Consider the following 21,527-nt stretch of genomic DNA (forward strand, 5'->3'; position numbering starts at 1 on the left):
ATCGCTACATAGCGCCACACACTCCACAAAATGTTGTGTTCTTTGAAAAAGTAATCAAGGGCTGAAAAGATCTCGGCACCTGTAGTTCGCCCTGGCAGTGGTTTGCAAAAGAGAAAGTCCTCGCACATCGCACTATTATCCTCGTATCGCACAAATGCCAAAAGTTGCACGTCATTTGTTATATCTGTCGTCTCGTCTAATTGAATTGAAAATCCCTGAACTGATCGAAGTTTCTCTATCAGCTGCTCTTTCACATCATTTGCCATTTCCTCAATTCGATGTCCGACTGTGCTATCGGACAAAGGAATAGTTTTTAATTTATTAGCACATTTTTTGTTCATCATGGTTTTACACATGTCTATATTCTGCAATTAAATGAGGCTTTTTGCATTGTGCAACTCTGAGAGCCACCAGATATGACGCTTTCGGTGCATTTTCACTTACTTTTGCTCTCTTTCTCATGAGCGTCTGCTGTCCTTTGAAATCACGCAACATCTGTTGCATATACTCAATAGGCTTCGCCTTCAAGAAGCTGTGATGTGTCTCCATATGAAGAGAAAGTTTCGACGGTTTTATGGATTCATTTGAAAGCAACGTTGAACATACGAAACACAGTGGTACCTCCTCTCCTGTTTTGTCAGTCATTACTGTAAATCCAAATTTAACATAATCTTCACTGTATTTCCTTTTTCATTTCCCACTACGTTTCCCTGTTTCCTCCGAAGTTGTAGCTTTGTCTGAAGAGCATGCAGCAGAAGCCTGTCCATCTGTCGTGACATCTGTCACTTTCCTCATTAAAAAGCGATCCATGCTTGGTGCTGACTAGCAATCTTCGCCTTAGTTAGAAACGTTAGCTAACAGCTCCATTCCACTCCAAATTTAAATTCACCAATATTAAGGTTTTTTAAAATGAAATTCCAAGATGCTGGTCTATTTCAAGCGCAAGATGAATGTGTACATATATGATGTTGGGGACGCAAAACACACCGTTAGCAAAGCGTATACCTGATAGGTGCAAACTAGCTTATCCTGTGTCAGTTTAAATCTCAACTCCTCTATATTATTTTAGATATTTTCATTAAATTTAGTATTCACACCAATGTGCAAATATTCTGGAAATGTTTGGAAAAATAAATTATTTAATAGTGGAATTACGTAGGCTGGAATGCATGTCACGGACCACATGCAATCCCGACGCGGACCCCCGGTTGAAAACCCCTGAATTATGCCATTAAAATAAATTGTTCTTCATAAATGCAAACATAAATAGGGCTATCTTTCAACTTGTGTGTTTCTTATACAGAATAAATCATTACAGTGTTTCAGAACTCACAGGCTGGAACATGGGGCATCTTATAAAACAAAAACAGCACCTCCTCTTCTGATCATTAATGACACATAAGTCACCTGCTGTATCTCTGGCCTACTTCTTAATAAGATGCATGTTTTTCTTTACAAAGATAAGCATCTCTGCCTTTTCACAGCAATGCCTATTTCTCTTTTCATCCAAGACATGAGACACAGAGCTGAATAACCGCTCACTCTCTGTGCTGGTGAATGGCGCACTAAGGTATTTGCGTGCCATTTGTGCGAGTTCGGGAAAACACAGGTGGTTATTTCTCACCTTTATTTATATAGTGCTTTAAACAAAATACATTGCGTCAAAGCACTGAACAACATTCATTTGTAAAACAGTGTCTCAATAATGCAAAATGATAGTTAAAGGCAGTTCATCATTGAATTCAGTTATATCATCTCCGTTCAGTTTAAATAGTGTCTGTGCATTTATTTGCAAACAAGTCAATGATATCGCTGTAGATGAAGTGACCCCAACTAAGCAAGCCAGAGGCGACAGCGGCAAGGAACCGAAACTCCATCGGTGACAGAATGGAGAAAAAAACCTCCAAAAACCTCAGGCTCAGTTGGGGGGGCAGTTCTCCTCTGACCAGACGAAACCATTAGTTCAATTCCAGGCTGCAGCAAAGTCAGATTGTGCAGAAGAATCATCTGTTTCCTGTGGTCTTGTCCTGGTGGTCCTCTGAGACAAGGTCTTTACAGGGGATCTGTATCTGGGGTTCTAGTTGTCCTGGTCTCCGCTGTCTTTCAGGGCAGTAGAGGTCCTTTCTAGGTGCTGATCCACCATCTGGTCTGGATGCGTACTGGATCCGGGTGACTGCAGTGACCCTCTGATCTGGATACAGACTGGATCTGGTGGCCACGGTGACCTCGGAACAAAAGAGAAACAGACAAATATTAGTGTAGATGCCATTCTACTAATGATGTAGAAAGTACGGTGTTATGTGAAGTGTTTCCGGTTCCGGTTTACCTAATTAATGCAGCCTAAAAATCCTTTAACGGATTTGCATATTAAAAGCATATTAGTATGTTATGTGTATGCCAGGTTAAAGAGATGGGTCTTTAATCTAGATTTAAACTGCAAGAGTGTGTCTGCCTCCCGAACAATGTTAGGTAGGTTATTCCAGAGTTTAGGCGCCAAATAGGAAAAGGATCTGCCGCCCGCAGTTGATTTTGATATTCTAGGTATTATCAAATTGCCTGAGTTTTGAGAACGTAGCGGACGTAGAGGAGTATAATGTAAAAGGAGCTCATTCAAATACTGAGGTGCTAAACCATTCAGGGCTTTATAAGTAATAAGCAATATTTTAAAATCTATACGATGTTTGATAGGGAGCCAGTGCAGTGTGGACAGGACCGGGCTAATATGGTCATACTTCCTGGTTCTAGTAAGAACTCTTGCTGCTGCATTTTGGACTAGCTGTAGTTTGTTTACCAAGCGTGCAGAACAACCACCCAATAAAGCATTACAATAGTCTAACCTTGAAGTCATAAATGCATGGATTAACATTTCTGCATTTGACATTGAGAGCATAGGCCGTAATTTAGATATATTTTTGAGATGGAAAAATGCAGTTTTACAAATGCTAGAAACGTGGCTTTCTAAGGAAAGATTGCGATCAAGTAGCACACCTAGGTTCCTAACTGATGACGAAGAATTGACAGAGCAACCATCAAGTCTTAGACAGTGTTCTAGGTTATCACAAGCAGAGGTTTTAGGCCCTATGATTAACACCTCTGTTTTTTCTGAATTTAGCAGTAAGAAATTACTCGTCATCCATTTTTTTATATCGACTATGCATTCCATTAGTTTTTCAAATTGGTGTATTTCACCGGGCTGCGAGGAAATATAGAGCTGACACCACGTTTCCTGATGATATCTCCCAAGGGTAACATATAAAGCGTGAAGAGTAGCTGCCCTAGTACTGAGCCTTGAGGTACTCCATACTGCACTTGTGATCGATATGATACATCTTCATTCACTGCTACGAACTGATGGCGGTCATATAAGTACGATTTAAACCATGCAAATGCACTTCCACTGATGCCAACAAAGTGTTCAAGTCTATGCAAAAGAATTTTGTGGTCAATTGTGTCAAACGCAGCACTAAGATCCAATAAAACTAATAGAGAGATACACCCACGGTCAGATGATAAGAGCAGACCATTTGTAACTCTAAGGAGAGCAGTTTCAGTACTATGATACGGTCTAAATCCTGACTGGAAATCCTCACATATACCATTTTTCTCTAAGAAAGAATATAATTGTGAGGATACCACCTTTTCTAGTATCTTGGACAGAAAAGGGAGATTCGAGATTGGTCTATAATTAACAAGTTCTCTGGGGTCAAGTTGTGGTTTTTTTATGAGAGGCTTAATAAAAAAATTTAATAAAAGGTTTTGGGGACATATCCTAATGACAATGAGGAATTAATAATAGTCAGAAGAGGACCTATGACTTCTGGAAGCACCTCTTTTAGGAGCTTAGATGGTATAGGGTCTAACATACATGTTGTTGGTTTAGATGATTTAACAAGTTTATACAATTCTTCCTCTCCTATAGTAGAGAATGAGTGGAACTGTTCCTCAGGGGGTCTATAATGCACTGTCTGATGTGATACTGTAGCTGACGACTGAATGGTTGCAATTTTATCTCTAATAGTATCGATTTTAGAAGTAAAGTGGTTCATAAAGTCATTACTGTTGTGGTGTTGGGAAATGTTTGTTTTCTTCTAAAAGAGAAGAAAAGTAATCAGATCTAGCAGTTTTTAATGCTTTTCTATAGGATATGCTACTTTCCCGCCAAGCAATACGAAATACCTCTAGTTTTGTTTTCCTCCAGCTGCGCTCCATTTTTCGGGCTGCTCTCTTTAGTGTGCGAGTATGCTCATTATACCATGGTGTCAAACTGTTTTCCTTAACCTTCCTTAAGCGTAAAGGAGCAACTGTATTTAAAGTGCTAGAAAAGAGAGAGTCCATAGTTTCTGTTACATCATCAAGTTGTTCTGAGGTTTTGGATATGCTAAGGAATTAGGATACATCAGGAAGATAACTTAAAATGCAGTCTTTTGGGGTAGAAGTGATGGTTCTTCGATACTTGTAACAAGAAGTAGAATTTACAATTTTGGCTATATGAAGTTTACACAGAACTAAATAATGATCTGAGATATCATCACTTGGCTGAATAATTTCAACACTATCAACATCAATTCCATGTGACAGTATTAAATCTAGAGTATGATTTCGACAATGAGTAGGTCCTGAAACATGTTGTCTAACACCAATAGAGTTCAGAATGTCTATAAATGCTGATCCCAATGCATCTTTTTCATTATCGACATGGATATTAAAATCACCAACTATTAAAACTTTATCTGCAGCCAGAACTAACTCGGAAGTAAAATCACCAAACTCTTTAATAAAGTCTGTATGGTGCCCTGGTGGCCTGTATACAGTAGCCAGTACAAACATAACAGGGGATTTATCATTAACATTGGTTTCTCTGGATAATGTTATATGAAGCACCATTACTTCAAACGAGTTATACTTGAAGCCTGCCCTCTGAGAAATCCTGAAAACGTTGTTATAAATTGAAGCAACTCCTCCCCCTTTGCCTTTTAGACGTGGCTCATGTTTATAACAGTAATCTTGGGGGGTGGACTCATTTAAAATAATGTTATCATCAGGTTTTAGCCAAGTTTCTGTCAAACAGAGCAAATCTATATTATGATCAGTTATCATATTATTTACAAAAAGTGTTTTCGTAGAAATGGATCTGATATTCAATAAGCCAATCTTTATCATTTGTTTATCCATATTGCATTTGTTTTTTATTTGTTGAACCTCAATTAATTTGTTAACCTTAACTTGGTTTGGTAGTTTTTTGTATTTTCCAGTTCGGGGAACAGACACAGTCTCTATAGTGTGATATCTAGGTGAAAGAGTCTCTGTGTGCTGAGAATTAACTGACCTCTGTGACGGGAGGCAGCTAGCAGACTGTCGGTTTAGCCAGTTTGTCTGCTTCCTGACCTGGGCCCCAGTTAGTCAAGTATAAACACTAAGACCATGTGCCATATTTCTAGACAGAAGAGTGGCGCCACCCCAGGAGGGATGAAGACCATCTCTTTTAAACAGGTCAGGTCTGCCTCAAAAGCTCGTCCAATTGTCTATGAAACCTGTGTTATTCTGTGGGCACCACTTAGACATCCAGCCATTGAGTGATGACAATCTGCTATGCATCTCGTCACCACGGTAAGCAGGGAGGGGACCAGAGCATATTACAGTGTCTGACATCGTGCTTGCAAGTTCACACACCTCTTTAATGTTATTTTTAGTGATCTCCGACTGGCGAAGTCGAACATCATTAGCGCCGGCATGAATAACAATCTTACTGTATTTACGTTTAGCATTAGCCAGCACTTTTAAATTTGCCAAGATGTCAGGCGCTCTGGCTCCAGGTAAACATTTGACTATGGTGGCTGGTGTCTCTATATTCACGATCCGTACAATAGAATCGCCAATAACTAGAGCACTTTCATCAGGTTTCTCAGTGGGTGCATCACTGAGTGGGGAGAACCTGTTTAATGTTTTGATTGGAACAGAAGAGCAGTGTTTTGACCCACGACTACGCTGCCTCACCGTCACCCAGTTGCCCTGCTGCAGGGGCTCTGTTGCCGGAACCGGACAATGTACAGGAATCCCTGAGCTAGACACATCCAAAGCCGTATCTAGAGCCCTAACATTCTTACTGTCCTCAATTAAAGTTTGGATGCGTGTCTCTAATTCTGAAATCTTCTCTGTCAGCCTAACTATTTCCCTGCATTTATCACATGTGAATCCCTCATCAGCGACAGAGATAGATAAACTGTACATGTGGCAAGAGGTGCAAATAACGATAGTAGGCGAAGCCATTACTCACCGTGCTTGATGAAATATTCTTACTGCGGTTGTTAGATGAACTTGTGAAAAACTGCAGCGTGAGAGAGGAGAGGAGAGGAGAAAAGAAAACGCTAATGACAAGCTAACGAGTGCTAACGCTTTGCAGGTGTACTGCAGTCACGGAAGAGTGAACGATCAAAGTTAATCTGATAAGACTGATCGATAATATCAGAAATATGGTGTGAATTAAGTTATATTTTACAACTTAAAAAACAAACAAACCACATCAGGCACAGTATCAATGTAAGGTGAAGTCCAATAACAGAGTGCACTCTCACCTCTGGGAATAGTGGTCTCTGCCAGGAAAATACCCAGTTGTTGGGATACAGAGGTACTTGTCCTCTCTGGTCCATTTTCTTCCAGAATCTCCTCAAACACATCATGCAGGGAGGGCCCTGCTCTGTCGGATCGTTGCCTCTTCCGCTTTGTGTGATGTTCGCACTCTCCATCGCGCGTCCAATCCTCTGCAACGGCAGCAGGCAACAGGTGTGCCTCAAGTATTTCTCGAGTGAGTTGTTCAACATCCTTATCAAAGTAACGATCCTTGTATTTGGGGTCCAAATAGGTGGCAATGCAGAACATGGGATTGTACTGGATTTTATCGAAGAGTCTATTTACAGCCTCTAATAATGAGGTCCGTGGTCTGTGTCAGCCTGCTTACTCAGAAGAAGTCTCTGCAGCTGATGCTTCTGATGAGCTAACTTCTCTCGTCAATTGTACAAACGGGGAGAGAAGTGTTATAAAGTTTTCAATTAATTGCCATTGGTGCGCACTGAGAGTGGCCAGGAGGTCGTAGTCTGCGGCATATGTAGCAAGTGCGCGATTTTGTTCCAGCAAGCTCTCCATCATATAAAATGTACTATTCCAGCGAGTGGAAACATCTTGCTGTAGCCTTTTTGGTTTCATTCCCAACTGAATCTGCACTGGAGACGTGAATATGAAAGGGGTTAGTGTTTAAAGTGGCCGACGATTTTTCGGCAAATAGCCACAAGATCTGTGAGGCTGCGCTGGCTTAAAAGACCGTCATGAATTGCCAGTTGCAGTGTGTGCGCCATGCAGCCAAAACTAGCCAGACCACTGTCCATCATAGCTTTCGTCATATTCCTAGCATTATCCCTCACGATAGCATGCACTCTGGTTTTGTCGATTTTCCACATCTGGAACATTTTCTCAAATGCCTCCAAGATAGCAGATGCTGAGTCGGTACCTGCCAACTCCTGGAAGTGCAACACTGCCTTCACCAGATTTAAGTCCTTATCTAAGCTAAGTATGCTCACAGAGCTTACATCTGAACTCCATGTACCTGTGGTGAAGTCAGTAACCAGTAGCTCATGAATGTTCGTGCCCACAATGTTGTGGATTTCGGGGAGACAGACCTCGGCAAAGTGACGCCGGCTCATCAGCGTATAGCGTGGCTCCATAAACTTAATTAGACTCCGAAAACCCACGTCCTCCACTACAGAGAAAGGCTGGTCATCTAAAGCGAGAAACTTCATCACCTTGTTTGTTATTTGTTTCGCTTTGGAGCTGTCTGGAGGCAGCTGTTTGGCTTTCTCAAATGCTGTGTCAATTGAAGTCTGAGTGCCTCGTGCCTGCTTTTCAAATGTCCAATGAGATTTGTTGTGTTAAATGACTTTCTAACAGCCCCCCCTCTTGAAATTTCAATGGAACAAGTAAAACTGCAAACTGCAAAACACTGATCTTGTATCTCTGAAACTGTAAAATATTGCCACACGACCACCATCTTCTTTGTTTAATCTAAGTTACTGAGGACGGAGAGTGCGTTGGTGCCCTCTCCCATCGCAGACTCTGTATCTCCCCTCGCCCAAATAAAAAGAGGGAAAAAAAGTTTTTCCTGAGCACAGCGTTCATGACACACATAATCATCAGACATCGGCGAATGTCATTTTTATTTCCCGATGGCCGATGGCAGTTAACGAGGCAAATATTGGCCGTTACCGATGTTCAGCCGATGCATCAGTGCATCCCTAAAACAAACCAATATGCCGGAGTAATTCATTTACTCAAACTGTACACTGACTGAACTGCTGTGAAGAGAGAACTGAAGATGAACACAGAGTCGAGTCAGATAACGAACGTCCCAAGGTTACGCATGTAACCCTAGTTCCTTGAGGGAACGAGACGCTGCGTCGTAAAACGCTTTGGGGAACGTCCCTGACGAGACCGACTCTGAATATCGTGTGCAATCTGTCCATCGGACGGGCGTGACGTCACGGGCAGGGTGACGTAGCGACCAGGAAGCTATATAAGCACGTGCCGTGCAGCTGGCTTCAGCTTCGAGTAGGGAAGCAAGCGCCGGCAGGGGTGCCGGGAGTATGGCTCTGCGACGCAGCGTCTCGTTCCCTCAAGGAACTAGGGTTACATGCGTAACCTTGGGACGTTCCTTTTCGGGAACTCGAGCTGCGTCGTAAAACGCTTTGGGGAACGATATGCCAACGCTGCCAGACTACCAAAGCCCTGCCTAGTGTGTATCCGAAGAGCACAGCTTAGGACGAGAGAACAGAAGAGCCCGGAGTGGCTCGCATATCAAGATCGTAGAATCTGACAAATGTAGAGAGCGTGGACCATCCCGCAGCGTTGCAGATGTCCAAGAGGGACACACCTGCTGAGAAGGCCTTGGAGGCCGCCATACCCCGAGTAGAGTGAGCCTTGGCTCCCAAAGAAAGGGGAAGAACAGAGGACTCATAGGAGTCGTTGATAGCCTCGACTATCCAACGACTAAGGGTCTGCTTAGAGGCAGGGGAACCCTTTTTAGGAGGACCGTAGCAAACAAGCAATTGGTCAGGTTTTGTCCACAGCAGCCCTGTGGACGTATGCGTCCAGTCCTCGAACTGGACACATACAATTTAGCTTCACCTGGTCTGGCTCCCGAAAGGGAGGAGGACAGAAGGCCTGCAGTACTATGGGTTGTGGCGTAACAGAGGGAACTTTAGGAATGTAACCCGCTCGAGGGTATAAAGATGCTTTGGCCATACCAGGGGCAAAGTCTAAGTAGGTAGGGGCCACCGAGGGGGCCTACCAGAAATATTCATGAATCGGCTCAAATGGAGCTTACAAAGAGCCTCTAACACCACAACCAAGTCCCAGGGGGGGAACACGGGACCGTACTGGAGGTCTCAGCCTCAGTGCACCTCGGAGGAAACGTGTAACTAGGGGGTGTCTACCCAGTGACTGGTCACTGAAAGGGACGTGGTAAGCAGCTAAGGCCGCCACGTACATCTTTAAGGTGGAGTGAGTTAACCCCGCAGAGAGCCTAGCTTGGAGAAACTCCAGAACTGTACCAACTGGGCAGTTAGCAGGGTCAAGCTGGCGGTCTCTGCACCATGAGGAGAAGGATTCAACCTCAGGGCGTACAGTTTCCTCGTAGAGGGAGCTCTGAAATGGAGTGTGGGGGTCTCAACAACCTCGGTTGGGAGACTGGAAGCTATGAGCTGTGCCCCCCTCAGGGGCTACACAGACAAGTTCCACAACTCCGGGCGAGGGTGAATATTTTGCCCTATGCCTGAGAAAGCAGATCTGTCCTGATCGGAATCACCCATGGAGAGCCGTCGAGGAGAGAGATCAGATCTGCGAGCCATACTGGGCTCGGCCAGAACGGGGCTACTAACAACAGACGGACCCCGTCCCGGCGTATTCTCGCCAGAACTCCCGGGAGCAGAGCGATAGGGGGAAAAGCGTACAGACGAAGCCTCGGCCAGGTCTGTATCATAGCGTCCAGTCCTAGAGGAGCTGGATGAAATAGAGAGAACCAGAGGGGACATTGCGATATCTCTTGAGTCGCAAAGAGGTCCAAGAAACTCTCCATATCTACTTCACCACCTTGGGGTGAAGCCCCCGGGTCTCGGCCCCTGTCTCGACAGTATGTCTGCTCCCACAGTCAATCTCCCAGGAATATACACTGCTCTGAACAAGAGGAGTTTGTCCTGGGACAACAGAAGGATCTGGTGTGCCAGCTTGTACAAGGGGCACGGATGCCGATCGCTCTGGTGACTGATATAAGAGATCACCAATGTGTTGTCGGTGCGCCCCAACACATGGTGACCTCTCAGGCCTGGGAGGAAATATTCCAATGCTCGATGCACAGCTAGCATCTTTAGACAACTGGTATGCTCCACAGACCGCGGGCAGGGTGGCCACTCATGACCGCACCCTAACCGGTGAGGGACGCGTCTGTTGCTAGCGTTACACGGCGACCAAGAGCTCCCAACACCGGGCCCTGATTCAAGACCCAAGGTTTCTTCCATATGTCTAAGGCACGAAGGCATCGCCGCGTGACCTGAATAGTTCAGAAAAGATTTCCCCTCGGGGAAAACCCCTTGGTCTTGAGCCACCACTGTAGGGGCCTCATGTGCAGCAGGCCAAAAGGTATCCCGTTGGACGCAGCTGCCATGAGCCCTAACAGTCTCTGAGACTGCTTGACAGTGAGTGACTGGCCATCTTTGACTCTCTTGACTGATGTGAGGATCGACTCGATCCGAGCAGGAGACATACGTGCCTGCATCGTGGTCGAATTCCATACTACGCCTAGATAGGTGGTTCTCTGAACTGGAGAAAGTACACTCTTCTTGGCATTCAGTCTCAAACCCAGCTCCCCCATATGGGCGAGAACGACACCTCGATGTCGAACCGCCATCTGCTCTAATTGAGCTAGAATCAACCAATTGTCGATACAATTTAGAATGCGGATGCCCTGCGTACGGAGGGATACCAGAGCCGCATCTACACATTTTGCGGGGTGAGAGTGCAAGGCCGAAGGGAAGTGCTCGATATTGGTAGGCTTTGCCCCTGAAAGCGACCCTTAGAGACTTCCTGTGTTGTGGAAGGATGGAATTGTGGAAGTATGCGTCTTTGAGATCTATTGCGACAAACCAGTCCTCGGATCTGATTTGGGCTACATCCTGTTTGACAGTGAGCATTTTAAACTTCAGTGACATAACTGAGAGGTTTGGATGACGTAAGTCAAAGATCGGACGCAACCTCCACCATCCTTCTTTGGAACTATGAAATACCGGCTGTAAAACCCGGATTCCCTGTCTAGAGGAGGGACCACCTCGATGGCCGCCTTCCTTAATAGGGTATTCACTTCTTGTTCCATCACCAGAGCCTGCTGGGGGCCGACTACTGTCGGTGTAACCCCATTGAATGTCAGCGGGACCCATTGAGATACATTTGGCAGTAGTTTTCACGCTGCTAACTGATGTACTAAGGGAATCAGTCTCTCGAGACTGACCTCTGGTGTAAGAGGCCCCCGAAGGGGCGGCGAGCGTCTCAGCTCCGCTACGCTCACGGGCGGAAATAACTGAGAGCAGTGCTCGCTGGAAGTCGCTGCACCCTGAAACTCTGGCAGGGTTGGCAGACCCACCTCCCGAGGGCACTGAGGTGAGACGGGCACCGTGTAATGAGGTGGACACCGCTCTACCCCAGTAGGGGCCGCCCTCTGTAGTCGTGACCGAAATGCGTCAGGACTTTTTGGCCGTTGAACTCCCAGTCTGCTCTTACAGACTAGACTGGGAAGTCACTGGCCCAGAGCGTTGCTTCAGCCTCTGGTCCCGTTTCCTTAAGCGGGGAACACGGGCGGCAACACTCTGTTTGTACGTGGAGGGGGCTGCTCCTGCCCAGCAGTCCCTCCAGTACATCTAACTTCATGAGTCAAATAAAATGTCATTATATTCCTCAGAATTTAATGCAATCAAACAATCAGACAAGTAGACACGGTCTGGATTGAGAAATTCACATTGAAGTGATATATTGAACTCCTTGAAGTTAGATAACGGTCATTAGGTTCCTCAGAATCTAATGCAATTCAACAATCAGACAAGTAAACACGGTCTGAATTGTGATAAAGTACATATTGTAGAGATATATTGACTTCTCAATGTCGTTAAATTCCTCAGAATTTAAAATAATCAAACAATCAGACAAGTAAACACGGTCTAGATTGTGATAAAGTACACATTGTAGTGCTATATTGAGTTCTCAATGTTATTAAATTCCTCAGAATTTAAATTAATCAAACAATCAGACAAGTAGACACGGTCTAGATTGCGATAAGTACACATTGAAGTGGTAGAACTAACTCCTGCTTATTAAATGGAGTTTAAATAACCAGACACGCGGTCGGGTATGTAAAAATTCACATCAAAACTGAAAATGATGTAATCCACGCGTTGCCTCGACAGCGCGCTAACAGCTTAGTCACACAAACAATATTAATCCCCTCAGAGATAAAATAGCTGCTCATTAACACTACCCGTATAAGGCATAACACTGTTTGTTTTATACTGTGCTTATGCAACTTTATGTTTGTGCAACTACAGCTCGCCAACGCCCTCCGTGTCAATCTCCTCGGAGAAAGAAAGGCAGAGCGTCAAGCCCGATGCTCGGGGGGGAAGAACCGAAGCTCGGGCTTCCGAACCCCGGAATCAGGCAGATCTGGTGGATAAGGTAGGAGATAAGGACGTGCCCGTCTCCATTCCTTCCAGCAGATCGATCCGCGAACCCAACGAATGCCGGCGCGGCTTCGCCTCGGCGAAAGCGGAACCGGCATCGCGAGGAACGCTGGCGAAGGCTCACTTCTCGAAGAGAGCCCTCCGGGATCGAAGCGTCCGCATTGTCACTATCGTTCACAATGCGGGCAGTCGGCCCCCTCGAGAGCTGACTGAGCGTGCTTCGATCCCAGGCAAGCCACGCACACACCGTGTGTATCCCCACTCGTAATGTAGCGAGGGCAGGGAGGAACACACAATCTATAACGTGGCTTGGAATCGCCCTTAATATGTTGGTCTATGCTTTTACTTTTGGCATATTGAGCTGTTTTAGCGATCTTTTAATGGCTAGGGACAGACAACAATAAATAGGACCAACGGGACAGACTTTTGACATGCACACACAGAGCGCTTGCTGACAGAGCGAAGCTGAAGCCAGCTGCACGGCACGTGCTTATATAGCTTCCTGGTCGCTACGTCACCCTGCCCGTGACGTCACACCCGTCCGATGGACAGATTGCACACGATATTCAGAGTCGGTCTCGTCAGGGACGTTCCCCAAAGCGTTTTACGACGCAGCTCGAGTTCCCGAAAAGGAACAAAAGATTAACTCGTTCTCAAGTCAAGATCTGGTTGCATCGGTTTTCGGATCACCAGTAGTGATGGGAAGTTCGTTTCTTTTGGACAATTCAATTCAATAAACCGGTTGAAGAAAATGGGTCACCGGTTCTTTTGCGCTCGACGTAATGACGTCATTGGCCTTAATTCATTCAAGCCTTCGGTTTATCCGCGCTTATAACATTAGCACAGAATCAGTTCAGAATCAATTACCAAAAGAATCAGTTTGGTTCAGATGCGCTATGTGTCATTCTGCTTCACGCTGAATCACACATGTGCAGTGTCATCAGGTCCTCGGTTCTCGTATCGGACGCGTCCGACAGAAACAGTTCTTGACTTGAGAATGAGTCAATCTTTCCTCTGGCTCGGTGTTCTTCTTCAGTTCTCTCTTCACATCAGTTCAGTCAGTGTACTGTTTGAGTAAATTAATTACTCCGGGATATTGGTTTGTTTTAACTCAGAGGGAGTGTCAGCCACTTAACAAAAAAAGTTAACAGCTTAAGTCATTTGTGGGTTAATGCTTATTGGAGACGAGAACCGTTTCAAATGATTCAGTTTAATTTGGTGAACTGGATCAAGAAGATCCGGTTACATAGAATGATTCATTCACAAACCAGATATCACTAAACTGCAGTGAACACGATCACAACAGACCCGGAAGAGAAGACAATGCTGAACAAAGTCGTCGTTTTTGTTATTTTTGGACCAAAATGTATTTCCGATGCTTCAAAAAATTATTTGATGGCAGACTTAAGCGGTTTTGTTTTCAAACTTGTATTTTGTTTTATTATGCAGTAATTATGTTTGATACCTAAGACTGACCTTAATATTCTAAGTTGTAATATTAATGGCCTAAATGGCCCACACAAACGTATAGGTTTTCTTGATTTTTGCGAAGAAGAAAGAGTGATATAGTGTTAGTTCAAAAATCCCATTTGAAAGAGGAGGATGTACACAGGTTTAATAATAAGTTTTAACCAAGGGTGTCCTTATATTGGTGCGGAGGAGTTTAAATATTACTATTTTAGATAAAGGTTGTGATACAAACGGTAGAATAATCCATATAAAAACAATAGTGGAGAATAGGAATATTGTATTTCTTTCAGTTTATGCCCCTTGTACTCCTGACCCTACTTTTTTCTCTGTTTTGTCTACCTATCTTTTAAAATTTTCAGATTTTGAAATTGTATTAGGTGCAGAAACAAATTCTGTAATGTTGCATATCCTAGATAGATCTGGACCAAAGGAATCACACTCTCTATATGCTAAGGTACTATCTCATCGTCTAGAGAAATTTTCTGAACAGGCTAGTTCATCATGACCAAACAGGGTTCATTAAATTTCGTTCAGCTTCGGATAACTTATGCAGGTTATATCATATTATTAATTTAACTAATAGTTCATCCTCTCCTTGTGCAGTATTATCTTTAGATGCAATGAAATCTTTCGACCAGCTAGAATGGAACTATTTATGGGCTGTTCTACAGCATCTGGGTCTAAGATCGAGTTCCATAAACATGATAAAAGTTCTGTACGCCAGTCCAGTAGCCTCTGTTCTCTTAGGTTCTGTCTGCTCTAACCCATTCTTTATACAAAGGGGGTACTCGGCAGGGTTGCCTGCTTTCTCCTCTGTTATTTGCCTTATACTTGGAACCCTTAGCTCAAGTAGTACGACGATCCGAAACTATTTCTCCCATAATTATAAGTAGGGCTGGGTATTGTTCAAAATCTTTCGATCCGGTGGCAATTTCGATACCTCAGTTTCGATACTGGTTCCTAACAATACTTTTTTCGATACCATATGTTTTAAAATCCATTTGAACATCAACACAAATACATTAAACACAAAACTTTTATTTTTTCACCTTAATTAAAACAAACTCTGGAAACACTTCACACTCAGGATAACATTATTAATACAACTGGTTGTGCTTTTTGGATGGGGAGCGCCAGCAGACACTCAGGATTGGTATCAATCCTAACTTGGCCAAAATTAACAAAAAACGATAAACCTTTTTGTCACAACATGAACATATTATAAATAAATAAATAAATAAATAAACAAATACATTGTGTACAGGCCGATATTGAACCAACTAAAATGCAAAGGAATGTAAAAAACACATTTTAGTGCAAAATCAAACTGTATTTGTAGCAAACCTTTAACAAGAAAACCCTGTGACGGCTCTGTGGCACTCATCTCGTCTTTGCGTGGACATTTTCCCTCTTGCTGCCAGTGTAATGGGATTGGCACCTTCTGGTATTGTCTTCCTATTCCTAACATCAGGGTGGAACGGTGCAGAGGCTAATGTGAAGTGGGAAATAACAGCGCTAATGCTTCAGCAACCGACTAGCAGCACAAGCTAACTGTGGCTACTGGGGCGGGGCAGAGGGACGTGGGAACAAGGAGTGAGGCCGGCGGAATGATTGGGAAATCAGCGACACCTGTGCCCCACCGCCGGTCTCGAGTCCCACGTAGGAGATGGAAGGATATAAAACTGGAGCGAAGACAGTGAAGGACGAGAGAGGACCAGGCCTGGGTTTTTAGTTGTGTTTACTTTTATTTTCGCGCATCAGTCATTCGTGAGGGGCTGATGCGCTGTTTTGTTTATTTTGTGTTTTTTAAAGTTTAATTTGGATTGTCTGCCGGTTCCCGCCTCCTTCTTCCCGATGATTATGGAGTTTTTATTATTACACATACATAAAGTGGTAGTCAACATCATGGAGAGGCATTCTGTTCAAGTAGTAAAATTACACTTATCTGTCAAGTATTTCTAAAATGTGAAACTTTAACGTTACGTTGGAAAAACGAAGTTGTTGCCAGGTCAAAGAATAACCTTATAGCTAGGGCCTTGGTAACGTTACAGCGCAATGCAGAGTTGCATTCACACATTCAAACCACTCGCGTTAGCTAAAACAATTACTTTAACTTCTGTTCGCGAAAAAGGTAATACCTTTCTTACCTGCTACAATCTCAGAAATGCCAGATGATGTTGAACGGGGCAGGTTTGACTCCGATGAGGTGAAAGGCTCCTCTGGTTCCATCTTTTTACAGTCAAATACCGTGCAACTTTCTGCCTTCATATTGATCCTGTGCATGGTCAAATGCTTCATTAAATTGGTGGTATTGCCAGCTTTGGTTGCAATTGCATTATTAATACTCTTATCGCATATGTTGCACTTTGCTGATTCGTCATCCACTTTTATAAATTGTAGCCACACTTTAGACCTCTTTGGCATCATAAAATGGAAACGTTTTGAGAAAAAATAACTACACTTATGTTGTGTGACTGTGAGTATCTTCAGAAATCCTACCCGTCACGTCACGTGGTGGTGGACAGCCAATCACGGCGAATTTAGGTCCTTACATGCACATATGCTACAAGCTCACACAGCCAAAAAAAAAAAAAACGTCCGCTTGGCTTTTGGAACCGAAATTTGGCACCGAAAGATAAATAATTTTTCCATACTCATAGTATCGAAGTTTTTTGTTCGATACCATAAAGGCATCAAAGTTCAGTACCCAGCCCTAATTATAAGGAATACTAATAATCATATTTCTTTATTCGTTGATGATATCTGATTGTTTCTGGAGAACCCGTCACATTCTATTCCCCATGTATTGAATTTATTCGACCATTTTGGATTTATCTCTGGGTTTAAAATTAATTGGGAGGGTTCTACATTTGCACAATTGCTTTCTGTTTTATATTATTGTTCACAGAAGAAATTTCAATAAACAGTTGTTAACAAACAATTATTGCACACCCTGCTAACAACTGTTTAAGTCTTTGTTCAAGAGACATGTTCCCTGAAATTTTTAGTTAGTAACTAGTTAGTAGTTTAGAAAGTTAGTAGACAGTTAGCTTTAAAAACACAAGGAGGTATTACTGATGTATTTGATGTATATACAGTAGAATAAAATGTGGACATATCTTGTGTTCACCACAGACCTTATGTCAGGCATTTAACCAAAAACCCATTCAGAAACCCTGTTGGCTTAAGGACAAGGAAACTGGAAGTGGTCAAATGCAAACTGTTTCTGGATTTTGGCTGACGAGATTAAGATTAAGATTCATCCCCGCATCGCTGTATTGGCCTGTTATATACATTATCAGTATCTCACTAATCTACGCACTAAGATACAGACAGCTTTCATTACATTGTTTGTAATAGAGTATCACAACTACTTCTAACTACTCGCTGATATATAAAAATAAATGTGTATTTACATAGTGTAAAGTGAGCTGAAATGCAGATGTTACATGCATGTAAGTGTTTTATATATAAAAAGCTTTGTGTGTGTGCTCTTGTTTTTGTGACATATCAGGACACAACTCTGTATAATGACATGGGTATGACACAGGTATTACAAGGAGAGGGTGACTTATGAGGACATAACCCATGTCCCCATTTTTCAAAACGCTTATGAATCATACAGAATGTTTGAGAAAGTAAAAATGCACAAAGTTTCTTGTGAGGGTTAGGGTTAGGTATAGGGTTGGTGTTGGGCCATAGAATACAGTTTGTACAGTATAAAAACCATTACGCCTATGGGATGTCCCCACTTTTCACAAAAACAAATGTGTGTGTGTGCGTGGGTGTGTGAGTTTGGCTGTCATTGTCACTCTCCATCTGTCTCTGCTGCTGAAGTCACATGTCACCGCAGGTTTACTTCCTCCTGACCACGTGCATCTGACAGGTTTCACTTGCTCTCAGAAAAGTTCTGCTTCTCTCGCTGAAGTCAACTTTCAGTGGCCTCCGCATTTCAGTGTGTGCGTGTGCGAACCCATGCATAATTATGAGTTATAGGAGTAAAATCACTTTTCGGAAGAAGATGAAAAGCAGACGGGTGCGGGCAGACTTCAATCGAGTGAGCTGTGTATGTATTTCATCTTTCTGAATGTAATATATCAGCTCTGCTTTGCGTTTGCGCTCTTATTAGTCATTGACTGTGTGTTAACTTACTTTTAATATCAGTGCTGATCTGATGCTTCTCTAGATAAGAACTGTGACTGTTTATATCTGTTTCCTTTTGAAAACTGTCTGTCAAGTGGCAGTTCCCCTTTATTTCTTTTATAACGCTTGTGAATGTTGTAGGTTCTTTTAGTCAGTGTTTGATCCGAACTCAGGATAATCAGTGAATTATACATGAGCCTTGTGCTGGCAGGTGATGACTGTTTCTCTAGCATACATGCCACTGACTGATGGACAATAATATTTGTTGCCATGGAGAAAGACTTTCCTCTGTTATGTTCCTTATAATGATTGTTCCTCGTTCTCTAAAGCCTGACTGTAGCATAATGATGTCTTGATGACGATGAGGTTATGAGATTATTTTTGTGGATATCGTTCCTAAGTAACCACTAGCCACTTTCATCCTAAGGGTGTGCACACTAATCTGGCTAATTAGCAAAATTAATTTATCAGTTTTTATGTACTCTGATATTAGTGTCACAATCTAAACATGCTGTAGATCTAAATATAGCTTTGAGTGGCAATTTAACTGAACCTCATGAATTCCAGTGGAGTTAATACTGCTAATTATCAGTCTAAATGTTATCAGAAATTTCATAGAATGATATACTGAAATAATATTTCTAATGAATATTGAAAAATAAAAAAGAGGTTTTTCTGTTTGTAATTTTATTTACATGGTAACGTTCACAATTTTTTTTTAAACATTCATTAATAAGTTATTTATTAGATATAATATGTATATAACATTTTTAAATATAATGTATTTATTTCAAGTTTCAAAACTGACCCGAAATGCAAAAGCTGCATACATTTGTTAAATATGATTAAAAACTATTAGTTAGTTATTCAACTATTTAGTCAGTTAGTTAGCTAGTTAGTTAGCTAGTTAGTTAGTCCTTCTGTACCAGAAAATCTATACTTATGTACTTGATCCTAGGACATGTTTTAAATTATAAGGTTTTATACTTAATTCAAAGTGAGTGAAAATATTATATAAGAGATAACTAAAAGTGTAAAGGTTTCTGAACAGCTTGAGATTAATGCATATGTGTCAGACTGCATTGTCAGTTGTCATGTTGTTCGATTTATCTTGTCGAAAGCTGAAGGCGTTGATATTATGTGAGATGCAGGAAGCTGATGTCAGTGTATGATGTGTGTTTTTGTCTGGTTTATTTCGGAAAGGGACTAATGTCTCATGGTGCTCAGTCGAGTTTCCTCTACATGCTGTCCCCGTACTTTCTGCTCTTCTCTGGGAACATTTGGAATCAATTGATAGCAGATTTATTTGCCTTCATCAGAGAGAAATGGCAGCACCAGTCTGTAGGCCCTGCATGGTTCCTGTGCTGACACACTGTTTCCTCCATTGTTTTTTAAGATGATGTAACCCGCTTTTATGTTTCCCATTTTAAACTGCACGTCTGAGCAGGTTTGAGTGTAGAATAGCCTACTGACAGTTCAGCTCTTGGTGTTTCGTGTCTTGTGGAGCAAATGGATAAATAAATGAAAGAAAATTAAAGCATTGTAATGTGTATATTAACAGCATATTAATGTCACCGTACATGCTTCAGTAAAATAGAAGCACACATATACACATACACATAAGCAAAACTAACTGTAAACTAACCAAAAGAAAGAATAAAATACACAAATATCTGCTTCTGAACAAGTAAAGCAGTTATGATTACATCAAAACACGAGGCTGTTTGGATCAGAAGCTGTCATATGTGTAATTGTCAGACCATTTATCCTCATGGCGCTAACAATACAAATATACAATCTAATTCAACGGTTGAGAAGTCACTTTAAATTTCTGACAAGTTTGTAATCTTTTTAGAAGCTGTTGGCCGTCTTTTTACAGATGCGCTATAAAGAGCGTCTTGACCAACTGCGTGACAGTCTGGTTTACCATCGTAAAAACAGCAGAGGATGTTAGAGCCAAAAAAGCATTATAAAAAAGTGAGAGAAAGTGACATACAGCAAAGTATGGTAACCCATACTGAGAATTTGTGCTCTGTATTTAACCCATCCGAAGTGCACACACAAACACACACACACACACACACACTGTAAACACACACACACACACACACTGTAAACACACACCCAGAGCAGTGGGTTGCCATTTATCAACAGGCTTTGTGTTTCATTATGTTTGGGATTACACTTTTGAGTCTGATGATCTTATTTATTATTTACCACAAAGGACAAAAAGACCATTTGATCATTCATAATGTGGGCAACAGGGTTGAATAGCTTCAGTTTTCGAGCTCGACCAAAACATGTGGGTGAGAAGTGATTACAAGTGACCAGAAGTGAAATAACAAAACACAGTTCCTTCCAAAACTCTTTATTTGAATGTCACAGCACTTTTTGAATGTCTCCTTTGTCTCACAAACCAGTTTGAGGTTTTGGATTCTCCTGTAATGAGCTGTTGCACTGAACCAGGTGTGTTTGATTAAGAAGATGTGCAAAATGTGCAGTGATGGGGGCTCCAGGAGCCACATCAACATAGTGACAAATCAGAATCCAGATTTGTAATATCTTTGCCTTTGTTTTTAAAGAAAACAATAAAATGTCACATTGATGGAAGTATTCAGAACTCTGAAATGGAAGTATTAAGTATTTCCTATTCCTGTAGATCATGAGTGTCCAATCCTGCTTCTAGACGGCCAACATCCTGCAGATGTTTAGCTCCAACACACTGAAGAGTGTTGGTTTGCTTTCAAGTGTTTAATTAGGGTTAGAGCTAAACTCTGAAGGACAGTGATCCTCCAGAAACAGGTTTGGACACCAATGCTATAGACAATCTATGAGATTCTTCTTTTATTTTATTGTTTTATTTAAACCTATTTTATGGCCTTTCTTGGACAGTAGAGATGTGACATGACATGGTGGGGGAGTAGGGTTCAGGATGGAACCAGGAAAGGACCTCACCAGCCAGAAATCGAGTTTGGGACAGCCGCAAACATAGACCTCTTCAACCCTGCTTCTGGAGACCCACAGTCCTGAACAAGATAAACAAGGTCTTTAGGATTGCTAGAAAAATCACAGGCAAGATGCACTGAAGCAGGTTGAAAAGAAAGAAGCAGGATTGAAGATCTAGGGTCACTATCCTTTGAGTCTACATGT

The 21,527-nt window shown here is 42.4% G+C and overlaps 1 protein-coding gene across 3 annotated transcripts in view; it reads left to right on the plus strand.

Moving 5' to 3' along the window:
• LOC128028689 (dedicator of cytokinesis protein 10) overlaps nucleotides 1–21,527 on the plus strand; it is a 109,479-nt gene that overhangs the window by 41,866 nt on the left and 46,086 nt on the right. Inside the window, exon 1 of one of the 3 annotated variants that reach the window (XM_052615977.1) lies at nucleotides 18,130–18,300. The exons of the other annotated variants lie outside the window; for them this stretch is intronic. Coding sequence (XP_052471937.1) covers nucleotides 18,220–18,300 — 81 coding nt within the window. The 5' untranslated portion in view covers nucleotides 18,130–18,219. Of the gene's footprint in view, nucleotides 1–18,129; nucleotides 18,301–21,527 lie in introns of those variants that run through there. 3 annotated transcript variants of the gene reach the window in all.

Source organism: Carassius gibelio, chromosome A15 (genome assembly GCF_023724105.1).
Source record: "Carassius gibelio isolate Cgi1373 ecotype wild population from Czech Republic chromosome A15, carGib1.2-hapl.c, whole genome shotgun sequence".
Taxonomy (NCBI): domain Eukaryota; kingdom Metazoa; phylum Chordata; class Actinopteri; order Cypriniformes; family Cyprinidae; genus Carassius; species Carassius gibelio.